General features: G+C 35.2%; 3 protein-coding genes and 1 long non-coding RNA gene across 4 annotated transcripts; 2 read left to right on the forward strand and 2 right to left on the reverse strand.

Annotated features, from left to right (window-relative positions):
* Nucleotides 1-533: 533 nt before the first annotated feature.
* Nucleotides 534-3,932, reverse strand: LOC105969998 (transcription factor bHLH160). Its single transcript, XM_088825156.1, has 4 exons — nt 3,638-3,932; nt 2,766-3,516; nt 2,019-2,378; nt 534-808 (listed from the first exon to the last, which is right to left on the reverse strand). Exons 2-4 carry the CDS (start codon nt 3,207-3,209, stop codon nt 737-739), a joined length of 876 nt encoding a protein of 291 aa, XP_088681282.1. The 5' UTR covers nt 3,210-3,516; nt 3,638-3,932; the 3' UTR covers nt 534-736.
* A 2,570-nt stretch (nt 3,933-6,502) lies between these two features.
* On the forward strand, nt 6,503-11,040 carry LOC105970075 (Glycine cleavage T-protein family). Its single transcript, XM_088825148.1, has 13 exons — nt 6,503-6,773; nt 7,528-7,629; nt 7,996-8,029; nt 8,108-8,181; nt 8,281-8,346; nt 8,456-8,520; nt 9,075-9,162; nt 9,264-9,329; nt 9,577-9,742; nt 9,944-10,027; nt 10,099-10,226; nt 10,459-10,724; nt 10,805-11,040. The coding sequence occupies exons 1-12, from the start codon at nt 6,579-6,581 to the stop codon at nt 10,633-10,635; spliced, it is 1,245 nt and encodes a 414-aa protein (XP_088681274.1). The 5' UTR covers nt 6,503-6,578; the 3' UTR covers nt 10,636-10,724; nt 10,805-11,040.
* Nucleotides 11,006-12,686, reverse strand: LOC105969920 (uncharacterized). Its single transcript, XM_088825166.1, has 3 exons — nt 12,501-12,686; nt 11,906-12,381; nt 11,006-11,683 (listed from the first exon to the last, which is right to left on the reverse strand). The coding sequence occupies exons 1-3, from the start codon at nt 12,684-12,686 to the stop codon at nt 11,242-11,244; spliced, it is 1,104 nt and encodes a 367-aa protein (XP_088681292.1). The 3' UTR covers nt 11,006-11,241.
* LOC148772138 (uncharacterized) lies at nt 12,095-12,763 on the forward strand. Its single transcript, XR_016034199.1, has 2 exons — nt 12,095-12,235; nt 12,607-12,763. It is a non-coding gene; the product is annotated as an uncharacterized LOC148772138 (long non-coding RNA).
* The last annotated feature ends 856 nt before the right edge of the window (nt 12,764-13,619 follow it).

A 13,619-nucleotide genomic window follows, 5' to 3' on the forward strand; every position in this document is an offset into this window, starting at 1 on the left:
AAATGAATGTTTAATGCTCCATTTTGATGTCTCTCCATTGGAGTTGCTCTTAGTAAACTTTATACTAGTTGTTCAAAATTTGTGGTACCCCTCTTACGATTTTTCGGGTTTTTTAAAATACTCGAGTATTGGAGAATTTTCGCCCTTTTTTTTTTTGAGACGGGAGTAGCGGTTTTCAAGGGGTATGGGTTCACATGTTTCTATATTTACAGAAATTGCAAAAATAACCCATAAAGTGTCCAAATAACCCATAAAGTGTCCAGCCTATGTCCTTGAGTATACGACACGAAACGCGTCCAAAACGCAGATATATATATATATGTTAGAAAATTAAAGTTTTCGTGCTACATAGTATATATGCTTAACATGAACTGTGAAGTAAAATATATAAGATGGGAAACAAGCATAGCTAATACAAATCATTCGTGCCCGAATTAATATATAATCATTAACATCGCTCGTAAATCTTCGATCGGCTGCTTCTTTCGTTTTTCTCTGCAGATTGATCGATCAACAATTACTAAAGCACAAGCTGTTATAATTTTAGTTATATATATGGCCAAAGAAAGAAATTAAACAGATATACAACCTTCATTGTATTTATTTATTTTCTGTGTATATATATATATATTTCTCTACTTCATTTTTGCAATAAAAAACAATTTCTAAATGAAAATAAAATATAAAAATAATTCCTAAATAGAGAGCAAGAGGATCGATCGTAGTCGATCATCGATCATCTCAGCCAAGAAATCACCTTGTCACTCAGTTCTTCAATGTAGTCACCCCCACTTGTAGTATTGTTTATCTGATGCAAAAACATGCCATAAATTAGGTTTAGATGACATAAATATAGAAGAGTAATTTTTTGGGTAAATTACGGTCGCCCCTGAGGTAGGGGTGGTAAACGAGCCGAACCGACTCGAAAAAATCTCGAACTCGAACTCAAGTTTTTTGAGCTCGAGCTTTCTGACGAGCCGAGCTCAAGCCAGTTTTTAGTTGTTCGTTAGCTCACGAGCCGGCTCGCGAGCCTTATTTATTATTTTTATTTTTTAATTATTTTTTATTTAAATAATGTACAATAATAAAAAATATTATTGAAATAAATAAAAATAAAATAAAAATATTAAAAAATATATATAATTACAATTTATTGTTTATTTTGTATTTTTTAAATAATTTTAATAATAATAATAAAATAATAATCTAAAAAATATTAAAAAAAAAAACAAAAACAAAATAAGCATGGGTTGAGCTCAACAAATGGACACTAGCTCGAGCTCAAGCCAAAAAAGAAGGAACTCGACGAACTCGAGCTCGACAAAATAGACTCGAGCTAGAGCCTGCCAAAAAAGGCGAGCTCGGCTCGTTGACACCTTTACCCAGAGGTAATGTCAATTACAAAAAAAACCCTTTTTGTTTGGATGATTACAATCGGTCTTCCTTAACTGCGAATCTATTTACAAGTCTACCATTGTGTTGGCAAATTTAGTGGAGTTTTCTAAATTATGTGAAATATTCTCCGATTTGTACCCGTTTTACCGCATTTCAGCTCCACATTTTGAAACATTTGGATTGAAAATATCAGATTGTAGTGCATCTAAAACTGTCTTTTTGAACAAACGAGTACAAATTAGAGAATATTACACGGAATCTAGATGATTCTGTTGAATTTAACACCACAAAATGTACGTGTAAGAAGATTCACAGTTGAAGGATATATGTAATTACCCACAGAAAAGAGATTTTTTCGTAATTTGACCTTACCTCGGCCGTAATTTACCCTATTTTTTTTATTATGTTAAAATTTACGGTTGCAATATCTTCAAATATTTTGCATGGCAATTTTGAACCTTTTCTTAATTAATTTGGAATTTATTTCTCAACTTTTGGCCAAAATGATCTCAAGGGGGAGAGTTAATTAATTTATAATTTGATTATATAAAAAAAAAAAACATAACTTCGATAATCAGAAAAAAAAAATGACAATTCAATATTAATTATGTTTAATTAATTACCTGGACGTGTAAATTGCAACAGATCCTCCTCTCACATACAACAAGTACAGAAGAACTCTTGATGCAAATGCCCTCATCTTCCAAACTTTGCAACAAATTCGTAAACGACGACCCTCGATTTTCTTCCGATCTTGCGATGCAAATTTGAATGATTGCTTCGTCTCGTTTAATTCTGTTGAGGAAAACCGCGGGACTTTCGTATTGTGAATTAGTGGGAATATTATTAGCAATAATAATCTTCTTGGCTTTAGCTGCTAATTTCGCCGTTTCTTTCTTGGATTTCAACGCTTTCACCTCGCTTTGCAGCTCCGGAATATAATTAAGTACTCTATCGATTATAGAAGGTGCACTCCATCTCTTCTGCAAAATGTAATAATAAACGGTATTCGTAATTTTAGTACCATATAAATCATTTCAGATATATATTAGTTTCCAATTTAACAATGTGTAGCTCAACATAACTATATAAAGATGCATGCAGTATAAATTTGGTTAAATTGACGACACTCGTAATTTTTTTGTTCTTTTTGAGCACCACTCGGGCAAATCGAGCAATGCATTCGTAGTATCAATATATATACACACACACACACACACACATGCACACACACACACACATATATATATATATATATATATATATATATATATATATATATATATATATATATATATATATATATATATATATATATATATATATATATATATAAGATAATAAGAGTATAATGCATGGTGTTCGATTACCTTTGATCTTCTTGAATCGGGCATCAACGATCGGAGGGCAAGGTAAGAAGCATTAACCTTCATTCTTCGGATTCTCTCCTTTGCATTATGATGAAGCTTTTTCGCAATCGAGGTTTCTTGATCATCTGCACTATCTTCCACCGTCGTTGCATTTTGATTGTCGTTATTATCACTAATTTTTCTCTTTCTGATCTTTCTCGTCGTCTTTGAGTTCGAATTAATATTAATATCATTACTAATAATTTTCGACCCCTTTTCGGATAATTGCGGTGCCACCGAATGTTGCCCCTCGACATTATTAATGATCGTCTGAGATTGTAGTATTTCTTGATAAAGTGACCATGAACCATCACCACCCAAATTAGGAATTTCATCAAGAGGGTTCAAGAATTCCTCAATATTATTATTATTGTATGGATCACTAATTAAGGGCCAATGTGACATGTTTAATTTTTTTTTAATTAGAGATAATTAATGAGTGATTAATTTCTCAATAATTAACAAGGGAACAGTGTATAGTACAACTTCCTAAGAAGTACGTACCGACTTATAGCTGATAGTACTCTAGTAGTTGTACTTCCCTTGTGCTCGAGCTTTCGACACGGCATGCATCGAGATCGAAGAAAAACCCGGGGGCGATGGATTACGACTTTTGGTACAAGATCGAGGAATCTTTGGTTGTTAGGTGGGCCCCACCAAAACAAGATTGCTTTCTTCCCCAATTTTTTGAAACCCTAGTTTGTTCTAAACCCTAGCAGATCAAGTTCAAAAAAAAAAAAGGATGAATTCGAAGCGTATATATTTCTAAATCGATCGGCCTTACAACATATGCACCTTAAAGCGATACGCGATTTATATACAATATAACTCACCTTTACGAAATCCGATCGAATTAGCGAAAATCAAAGCTGTATCCGAATACAAGCGTCTCCCGAATGTGTTGTGACTGTAACAAATGCACACAGTATGATGTAATTTTGCACACAGTGACTATATATATGTGTGTGTGTGTATGTATATATAAGCATATGATGATGATGAAGAAATGGAGGAATAAAGCATATATTGATGATGAAGATGACTCTGGATATATATTCTAGAGAGAAGGAAAATATCAAAGATTAAATTCTAGAGAGAGTTTTTTGGAGGTCAAATTATTAAATTTTTAGAACCGTCATTGTCATCTTCACTTATATATATACTAATTATTAAATAAAATTTTACTCAAAAATAGAAAAAAAATAAAAAATTAATAAATAAAATAAATATATACTGCTAATTATAATATTTAAATTATTGATAATTAATTGTATGTGTTTTTTTAGTACGTAAAAGTAAATACAAAAGTCAATAAATAAAGTGGATAAGCCTAATTTTAAATATGTGGGAGGGTGGCGTAGCTAGGTGAGCTCTTCATGACATAAATAAAGAATATATATTGTGTACGAAACAATTTTATTTAATTTTATTTTTATTTTTATTTATTTATTTATCTGCTGAGATTTTTCCCGAGGTTAATTAATTAATTAGCAAAAACTAATCACAAATGGCCCAAAATGAATGTATCTAAATTCTAATTATTAACTTGTTTAATATTTTCTCATTTTTTTATTGGTGGTCTCTCATATAGTACAAATAGTACATTGCTGCTTATGTTGAAGTACAAGCCCTTTTGAGTTTGCCCTAATTCTTCCTATCCACACACCCACACAATACACACACACACACACACACACACATATATATATATATATATATATATATATATATATATATATATATATATATATATATATATATATATATATATATATATATATATATATATATATATATATATATATATATAATATGTGTGTATTGATAAATAAAAGAATATAATCTCATATTTAACTTATATCTTACTTGTAATACTAGTGAATATTTTAAGATACAAAATCATATACTCCATATGTCGCTTATTATGTCTTTTTTGAGTATTTTTTCCATATATATTATTTGTCATTTTACAGTTTCAATAAGACATTGATTGCGTTTTTACCAATTTTGCACCGTATCACTCTTAATTAGTTAATTAAAAATTAATTAATGACAAGGGTATTTTAATATTTGTTATGTTATTTTTTGTATAATTTATGCATATTTATTGACTATCTTAATCTACGCATAACCATCCAAAACGACATATAATAATGGACGGAGGGAGTATAACTCATGTAACATGGATTTATCTTTTTGATTATTTCTAACATGGGGCAAATGCTAAAATTGTAGCAATGTAGATGGACAGAGCTAGATGGCATGAAAACGGGGCGGAGATTGATCATGACGTTTTCTTTTATTTTTTATCGTAATTTTGGGAATATTCAGACATGTTTAAGAACAATTATTACATGTATATATAAAGTGGAGAAGAAAAGGAAAATACAAAATCGTTTAATGAATGACAATCGAGATATTTCGGGTGTTTAGTAAGCTAACTGTAAACGGGAATTAAAATAGGGAGCGCAATATCCAAAGTATAATACTGTGATTGTATAGTATATGAAAATGAAACTAGCCAAAAATGATTTACGAACTAAAACTCCTAAAAAATTAGGCAAAATTACAGTCATTCCTTGAGATAAAGTCAAATTACTAAAAACTACTCCTCTTACTTTGGGTAATTACAATCATTCCCATCAACTATGAATCTTCTTACACGTCCACCCGTGCGATGTCAAATTTAGTGGAATCTTCTAAATTACATGGAATATTCTCTTAGGTATGTAAATATCAGATTGTGGGTGCATTCGAAACTTCATTTTTGCACGGCTACGGGCCAAGTTTGACCCGGACCCGACCCGAAGACCGTCCCACCCCGTTGACCATGGACCCGACAAAGTATGGGTCGGTTTCGGGTCCCGATATTTTAGACCCGAAACCCACCCGAAGACCGCCCCGCCCCGTTGACCATGGACCCGACAAAGTATGGGTCGGTTTTGGGTCCCGATATTTTTGACCCAAAATCCAACGGGTCTACCCGGCGGCGGGGGAGGACCCATCGGGGTCCACCCGGATTGTAAGTGTAATAACACAAAAAATGGTGACTAATTGTATAACTAATGTTAAATAAATTATTAATTGCCATGTTCATTATTAATATTAAAAATCTCCACTAATAACAAATGCATATATATTTAATTTTGAAAAATATACGATATTATGATTTAATTTAAAAGAAATATTGAATTTTGATTTTTTTTTTTAAAATTTGAAATTTTATAAAATTCTCAATTATTATTTTCGCTTACAAATACTCCTAATCCAATCTTCACAACTTTCATTTTATTTAGTTTATATTTCAAGGTCTTAATCGTTTCATTTTTTTTTTTAAATTGTTTAGTGTTTAAATTTTTTTTTTTGTAATTTTAAATTTAAAGTAATCTTAAGTTTTTTTTTTTCTTCTTGTAATTATTCAGAAAAAAAAAGGGAAAATCGGTTTAGACCCGGACCCGGGTGGACCCGCCCCGGACCCGGACTCGCCTACCCATGGGGCGGTTTCGGGTCCCAAAAAAGTCGGACCCGACCTACCCCATGACTGTGTCTAACCGTAATGGTGGACGTGTAAGAAGATTCATACGGTGGTGGTTGTAATCTACCAAAAAAATAAAAATAAAAATAAATTAACCCAATGGCCATTTCGGTAATATTTAGGCCACTCAGGGTTTGGTGGCCCAATAATGAATTAAGCTCCGTAATCCAAAATACAAAATCACACATATTCTGATTTCCAACTTCCACACTCCGTTAGTCGGAAACGGACTAATAAAAATGTATTCCCTCTCTGCTGCCATTTCTTGTACTTGCTCTCTCCGCCGGCGTTCACCCTACGCGCCGCCGTTTCACAGCCTCCGTAAAAATGCTATTTGGCGCCATCAGAAGAAGAACCACAATCAATTCTTTCTACCTTTCGCGTTGCCTTTCGACCTCTCCCCTCCTCCCATTGACCTCGATTTCGACCCCCTTGTAAGCTTCCCCCAACCCTCATCCCACCCCCCAACACACACACACACACACACACACACACACACACACACACACACACACTTACGTACATACTTACGCATATACATTCACTATCTAGATTGACACTGAATTCAGTGTTGTATTTGAATTTTTTTTTTTCTGAGCTAAGCTGCGGTTTATGTTTGGAATTAATTATTAGTTTCCAATTTGATTCGAGCTGTGATGAAATACTGTAAAGGTTGTTGGTTGATTAATAGAAATCGACAATTGATTGTCTGCATAATGAACTTGTTGAATAAGATTGTTTCTGCTGAACTCGTAATTTACTCCAAATCTCCAATTGAGTAATCTTGTATCCAATAAATTGAAGTTTGGGGTTGATTCTAGTAGTGGGTTATTGTTAAATAAAAATTAGTAGCCATCTGATGTGGTTGGTCAAGCAATTTGTCGACATCAGCAAGTAACTGATTCCGATAAATCTGTTTAATGCACACCGAAATGGATACATAAATTCGTGTCGATCATTTGTGCGAGTATCTAAAGGGGATAAATAGTTTTGATTCAGCCCGTATAAATGACATGTTAGTTATTTGAGCTTCCATTGTCGTGTTGCTTATTCAGCAAATGTTCGACCAACATATGTTCGTTTTCCTGCATTCTTTTGTATCCCAGTTTTCTTTTACGGTAGATTAAAGTTGGCTACTATGTTCTCGTTTTAAGAAATTGTTTGGGGAATTGTTTCGATCACTTTCAGGAGACAACAACTACTGCTGAAGCAGAAGTGTCTGAAGATGGGACAGCGATCACATATGGAAATGACGACGAGGCATTGGATGCAGCTGACAATGGTGTTGTGGTGTGTAGTTACAGAGATTTGAAAATTTATTATTGCTTGTCTTTGTAATAACTGAAGTACTAACTATTGTCAGTATCATCTATTCCCGAAGATTGTGTTCATTTACTTCTCTTATTCTCCATGAAGAACTTTTGCGTTCCGATTTACCTCTGGAAGGAATAAAGATAATGATAGATCTAATACAACATGTTAAATGCCGTATAAATATGCCGCAGGGGGAAAGAAACCAGAACACATGCGTGACAAATTGCACTTGATGTATATATGCTAAAGCTCTCGTCTATGATATGTGAACTAGTTGCTATTAGTAATCTCTGCCACATTCTTTTAAACTTTGCTGATTAATGTGTTAAAATGCTTGTTTAGGTTGTGGACCTTTCAGATTATGGCCGAATAAGAGGTATTTGCTCCTGTGATGCATCTATCTTTAATATGCTACTCAATTTTCTTTTTTCATGAATGTTGATTTATGATAAAGTCAGTGGGGAAGATCGAATTCAGTTTCTTCACAATCAAACTACTGCAAACTTCGAAAGTCTCGGTGAAGGCCAGGTAGTCCATAGTCACTTTCCACATTTTTTTTGTTTTTTTAATCTCTAGCTCAGGTAAGTTAATTTCAGGATTATGTTGACCATTGAATAAAATTTGTAGGGATGCGACACAGTTTTTGTGACACCAACTGCTCGAACAATCGATATTTCTCACGCATGGGTCATGGTAATCACAATTTAAAATTAGTAACAACAACAGTTTGAACTTTCAAAATCTTGTACGAACTCTTACACCATTTTATTCACTACCTTTTATGTGTATGTTACGTCAACAGAAAAATGCAGTAGTGCTGTTGGTCTCACCGATGACTTGTGGAAGCATAATTAAAATGCTGAACAAGTACGCTTTCAGATGTTTTCTTATAGTTTGCATCTGTCCCCATGTTACGCTTAATTTTCTGCCGGTTTTATTGATGATTTTAGTCCTTTTCGCTTTAGTGACCACTGCCCACCAATACCAGCTTTTGTTCACGCACACCCTTCTATGCTGCTAACTTCTCCTTGTTGATTTATCTAATATATTTCATATGTCTACTTTCCTCTTTAGTTTTGCTATTGCTTCTTCTAGGACAAACCCCCTTTTTTTTTGGAGTAGCAGTTCAATATCAATTTAGATATTGATATATCTTATTTATAATTTCTTGGAAGTATTCTTAACTGAAAGTGATACATAATATGTGGTCGAATGAACACTAATTGTTGTATTGCTACACCACTTAAGTTAACCAATGAGTCATGAATATTGAAAATGTGATCACTTATGTTCCCAGCTTGTAGATATAAAGACCATGATACATTTGTGAAGTATATCTGTCAAATCGTCGCTATTCTATCAACATTTAACAACTACACATAAATTCGAGTCTTAATTATTCAAACATCTTTTCTTCGTAGGTACATATTTTTTTCTGACAAGGTGGAAATTCAAGATATCACTAACCAGACCAGCATATTTGCATTATCGGGACCTAAAAGCAGCAAAGTATGTGTTTTAAACTTTTCGATAGATGAGTTCGTGCCTTCCATATTTATTGTCTCTGACCTCACACCTCTTCTTTGTGTGGAATGTGATTGTGGGGACAGATAATGGAGGACTTGAATCTTGGAGATCTTGTTGGACAACCATATGGCTCTCATAAACATTACAGTGTAAGTTTTGATGCTGTGAGTTACTGAAGAATTATCAAGTTCATTTTGCTTTGCCAAATAGAAACTAACGAGGCAGTTTTGTTGCTTGCAAGGTTTGTGTTTAAATATAAGTAGATGCCTTATGTGTTTAATGCTTACAAGGCCATGATAGATGATAGATGCTAGTTGATGTAGTAATTAACTTTATTAAAGAGCTATTATTTACGTCGTTTAACTAGCATAATTTATGTGATCTTTCCTTATGCAGGTTGGTGGTATGCCATTGACAGTGGCAGTAGGAAGTATCATCTCGGTTGAAGGTTTCACATTTATGATGTCTCCAACAGCAGCTAGATCAGTCTGGAAGGCTCTTCTAGCCCAGGGTGCCATTCCTATGGGCTCTAGTGCTTGGGAGACATTGAGGATTCTTCGAGGTCGGTTACTGTATCGTAACTGTTCTTCTTTTCGTCATACTATGCGTTTTGGCATATTTACATGTTAATTTTCTGCAATGTTTTGATTTAAAGCAACTTTTCCGTAAGTAAGCGTTATCATTTGAATGCTTGGGAGTGGGACAGTATGTATTCTCTTGTTGTGTCTCTATCTTTGGGTCATAACATGTTTGATATCTGCAGGAAGACCGGCTCCTGGCAAAGAACTGACAGACGAGTTTAATGTTTTAGAGGCCGGTCTCTGGAGGGCTCTTTCTTTGAATAAAGGTAACATCACATAAACATTTCTTTGTAGGGGAAAGGGTAGGGTGGTGGTCTGAGGCTGAATTCTTTGACAGGCTGTTATAAAGGACAAGAGACCATCGCAAGGCTCGTAACTTATGATGGAATCAAGCAAACATTATGGGGGATTCGTTTATCATCTCCGGTGGAACCAAGCACCATCGTTACAGTTGATGGGAAGAAGGTGATCTACAACATACTCTCATTATCATGAAAGTCTTTTTCCAATAACCACCTAAAAATTCGTGATATGAATAACAAGAAAGAAGAAGAAGAAAAATGCTACTATACTCATGCATGCATGCACTGCCACGTGTATATAGGCAGAGACCAAGGACGACTAATAAAATACATAATTTTTTTTTTCTTCGTAATTTTGTATCAAAACTTATGATGTAATACCTATAATCTTGCAGGTAGGAAAATTGACAAGCTTTACAGCTGGTACGAAAACGTCAGGGCCTTTTGGATTAGGATATATAAAGAGGAGGGCAGCTTCAGAGGGAGACTCTGTAACTATTGGTGACAGCGTAGTTGGGACACTGGTGGAACTTCCGTTTCTTAGGGATCAACGTCCACCATCAAAGGATTAGCTTAGTAGTGACTGTCAGCTTCCTTATTAAATTATTCAATGGTCCTCAAGTGATTGGTGTACCCTCTTATTCCTATTTTCTCTCTTCAGGTACGGCATACTGTCATCTTGTGTGTATACAGGATATAGCTAGTTTTAAATGTGTAAAAATTAAAATGGCCTCTTTTCAGGATTAATTCAGCAGGAAAGATGAAGAGCTTAATCCTAATTTGAGTTGGCCCAAAAGAAAATGAGACTTGGTCTTAAATCAAGCAATAATAGTAATAGTTAAAGGTTCAATGGTATTTTGTGGATTCTTCAAGATGTTCATTGGTCTTTTGAATTGTACGTAACTATAAGGCACTATATGTATCAGTCTTGTGGAACTATCGTTTTGTTGTATAGCAAATTGTCCATCTTTAATGAATTTAGAAGCAAGTTTTACATTTTTCTTCAACAAGAGACGCATGTATATACACCAGTATACAAAGTCTACTCACCTAAAACTAAAAAGGCATCATCATCTACATGGTCTGCCGCCCAGTCCGAATTTCTCCCTTTCAATGCAACAAGTCTGACAAAAAAAAAAGGAGAAAAAACTGAAGAAAACTGCAAAAACCCGAAATCTTCAAGAACATCCTTCTAAAATGCTAACTACTTCAGAGCGTTGTTCGTCGCTCAACTCAGCAGGAAACTCGACCAGGAACTTGAGTCTAAGGTCTCCTCTCTTGCCTTCTTTAGAAACGGGCATACCTTGTCCAGGTATGATCCTCTCGTACCCTGGATATATAATATCCTCTATCGACAGTGTTATTTGCCCTCCTCCTAATAGTGGCACAGGTACCGTGCATCCTGTGAGAGCTTGGACCAGAGGTACCTCAACTCCCAGCTCCAAATCGTCCCCTTCTCGTTTGAACAATGGGTGCCGTTTCTCGTCAATGGAAAATATTATATCAGCTGGTAGTGTACCTGGTCTCTCGTCTCCCTTCCCTTCAAACGTGATCTTCGTCCCTTTTTTCCACCCGGGCTTTATTTTGATCATAAGTATCTCTTCTTCTTCAACAATTAACCTGTCATCCAAGAATAGCAATTATCATGTAAGTGTCTTATATGCCATTTTCACTTATCCCATTCAAGTTGTTATTCCATGTTGTTCTAATGAGCAGCTATTATTATTTATTCTTCAGGGCAATTCATGGCGTTGGAAATGAATTTTTGTTGTTTCAATAAATCTGTTTCTTGCCAGAGAGAGAGAGAAAGAGAGAGAAGTTCGATTTTGAATATTTTCATACCCTGAGCTTGAGATAGCGTCCCTTGTGATCTTGATCTTCTTGACACATCCGAGGCAAAGCTCCTCAAGGGTGCACTCAAGCTTCTTCTCGATTGGCGGAGGTTTTCTCCGAACTGCAGACTGCGAAAAGAAAATAGGGGTTGTGGATCTTCGGCTTCCTACTTTAGAGAGAGAAGCAGGGTCTTTGGGTGTGCTTGGAGTCGTCGGTGTGTTTCCACCCGAAGAAGTTACCGGAAACGATGTGTAGAAATCCATAGGTATGGGGGTTGTGCTTCTACGGCTCGAACTGCTTGAGAAAGTCGGGCTTGGAAGTGGGCTCGTTCGGCTTGTGGTACGTGAAATGAGTATCGGTTTCGAAATTTGCATTTCTATTTCATTATCGTCATTTTTTTCTTCTTTCTTCTTCTTCTTGGGTGTTTTCGTTTCGTGATCTCCATTGCATGCATTATCTTCTTCCCTCTTCTTGATGCTAAGGGCCTGAATGAGAAAAAAAAAATTGTTAAAAGAGATAAACATGGTTTTATTTCACATGCTATCGGAAAAATAATTTTTTTCTTCTTCTTTTACGGGGAAAAAAAAAATATTTGGGTGATTACCCTATAGGCTTCGTTGATGGAAGTGAACTTGTCTTGGGCTTCGGCTTTGTTGGAGGGATTCCGGTCGGGGTGCCATTTCATGACAAGGGATTTGTATGCTTTGCAGACATCGGAGAGGGATGCGGTCTTTTGAATACCGAGAATGCCGTAGAAATTCGATGTTGGTGACTTTGAATGATCTCCCATCAGAGGGGAGAGAGTTGGTTGGGAGGGGGGTGTTGCAGAAAAGGGTAGAGAGAGAAAGAGAGGAGGGAGAGGTTGCAGATAGATAGAGAGAGAGAGAGAGAGAGAGAGAGAGAGAGAGAGAATGGGAGGGGGTGGAAGAAGGAAAGGTGAGGGGAGATTGTTTGAAAATGGATGAAATGCCAAAAAATGGAGATATTGCCAAATTAAGTGTTGTGAATTATGAGAGAACCAAACATGCCAGCACGAAGCGCTTTGTTAGGAGGCCTTTTCTTAGTCATCGATGCTATCTAGCTATTAAATAATTAAAGTCTTCTTCTAAAATCCTCAATTGAAGTTATATTTAGAAGAGGTCAATTATGTATTTTACAAAGAAAAAAAAAAAAAAAGTCATGTTGCCCCTTCTGTGGCATGTTTGGAGCTTTACCTTTTAAACTATTTTTTTTTTTCTCGTTTTGCATTAGAGATGACAATGGGCGGGCTGAAAATTCATAAAAACCGTACTCGTACGTCTATGCGGGTAAAGATCCGTTTGGTACCCATTTCCCTCTTGTTTGATAGCGGGTGGGTAATATTCGCTAAATTCAGAACGAGTACTTTGTAGGGATGTCAATAGGAAAGGTACCAACCCGTATAGCTAGATTTATAATCAGAATCGACCCGTTTGGGACGGTTTCGGATAAGGTTGTGTTTTCAAATTTTTAGAAGCGGCCGGTTCTTGGTCGAGTAATAGGTCTTTCCGTCTTATAGTAATCGACCCATAGTTGACCTTTTATCATAGTATATTTAACAATTATACATTATTTATTTCTAAAAAAAATAATTTAGAATTTCGACTTTTCTAAACTTTCACTTTTCATGTTTTTTTTTTCTATTTTCCCTCTCTTTTCGCCCTTTCAATGTGTGGAATTCATTTCTCCCGAGTCATCCCTACCA

This window comes from Erythranthe guttata, chromosome 2 (genome assembly GCF_056151865.1).
Source record: "Erythranthe guttata isolate IM_541 chromosome 2, IM_541, whole genome shotgun sequence".
NCBI lineage: Eukaryota > Viridiplantae > Streptophyta > Magnoliopsida > Lamiales > Phrymaceae > Erythranthe > Erythranthe guttata.

What these genes read in the sequence shown, in the direction of transcription:
- LOC105969998 (XM_088825156.1), bottom strand. Translation starts at nt 3,209, where the DNA reads ATGTCACATTGGCCCTTAATTAGTGATCCATACAATAATAATAATATT. An exon ending in CCGATTCAAGAAGATCAAAG is followed by an intron (nt 2,379 to 2,765) that starts GTAATCGAACAC and finishes TACATTTTGCAG; the next exon opens with AAGAGATGGAGTGCACCTTC. An exon ending in GTTGCAATTTACACGTCCAG is followed by an intron (nt 809 to 2,018) that starts GTAATTAATTAA and finishes TTTTTGCATCAG; the next exon opens with ATAAACAATACTACAAGTGG.
- LOC105970075 (XM_088825148.1), top strand. Translation starts at nt 6,579, where the DNA reads ATGTATTCCCTCTCTGCTGCCATTTCTTGTACTTGCTCTCTCCGCCGG. An exon ending in CAGCTGACAATGGTGTTGTG is followed by an intron (nt 7,630 to 7,995) that starts GTGTGTAGTTAC and finishes ATGCTTGTTTAG; the next exon opens with GTTGTGGACCTTTCAGATTA. An exon ending in GCTCTCATAAACATTACAGT is followed by an intron (nt 9,330 to 9,576) that starts GTAAGTTTTGAT and finishes TTCCTTATGCAG; the next exon opens with GTTGGTGGTATGCCATTGAC.
- LOC105969920 (XM_088825166.1), bottom strand. Translation starts at nt 12,686, where the DNA reads ATGGGAGATCATTCAAAGTCACCAACATCGAATTTCTACGGCATTCTC. An exon ending in CCATCAACGAAGCCTATAGG is followed by an intron (nt 12,382 to 12,500) that starts GTAATCACCCAA and finishes TTTCTCATTCAG; the next exon opens with GCCCTTAGCATCAAGAAGAG. An exon ending in GACGCTATCTCAAGCTCAGG is followed by an intron (nt 11,684 to 11,905) that starts GTATGAAAATAT and finishes CTTGGATGACAG; the next exon opens with GTTAATTGTTGAAGAAGAAG.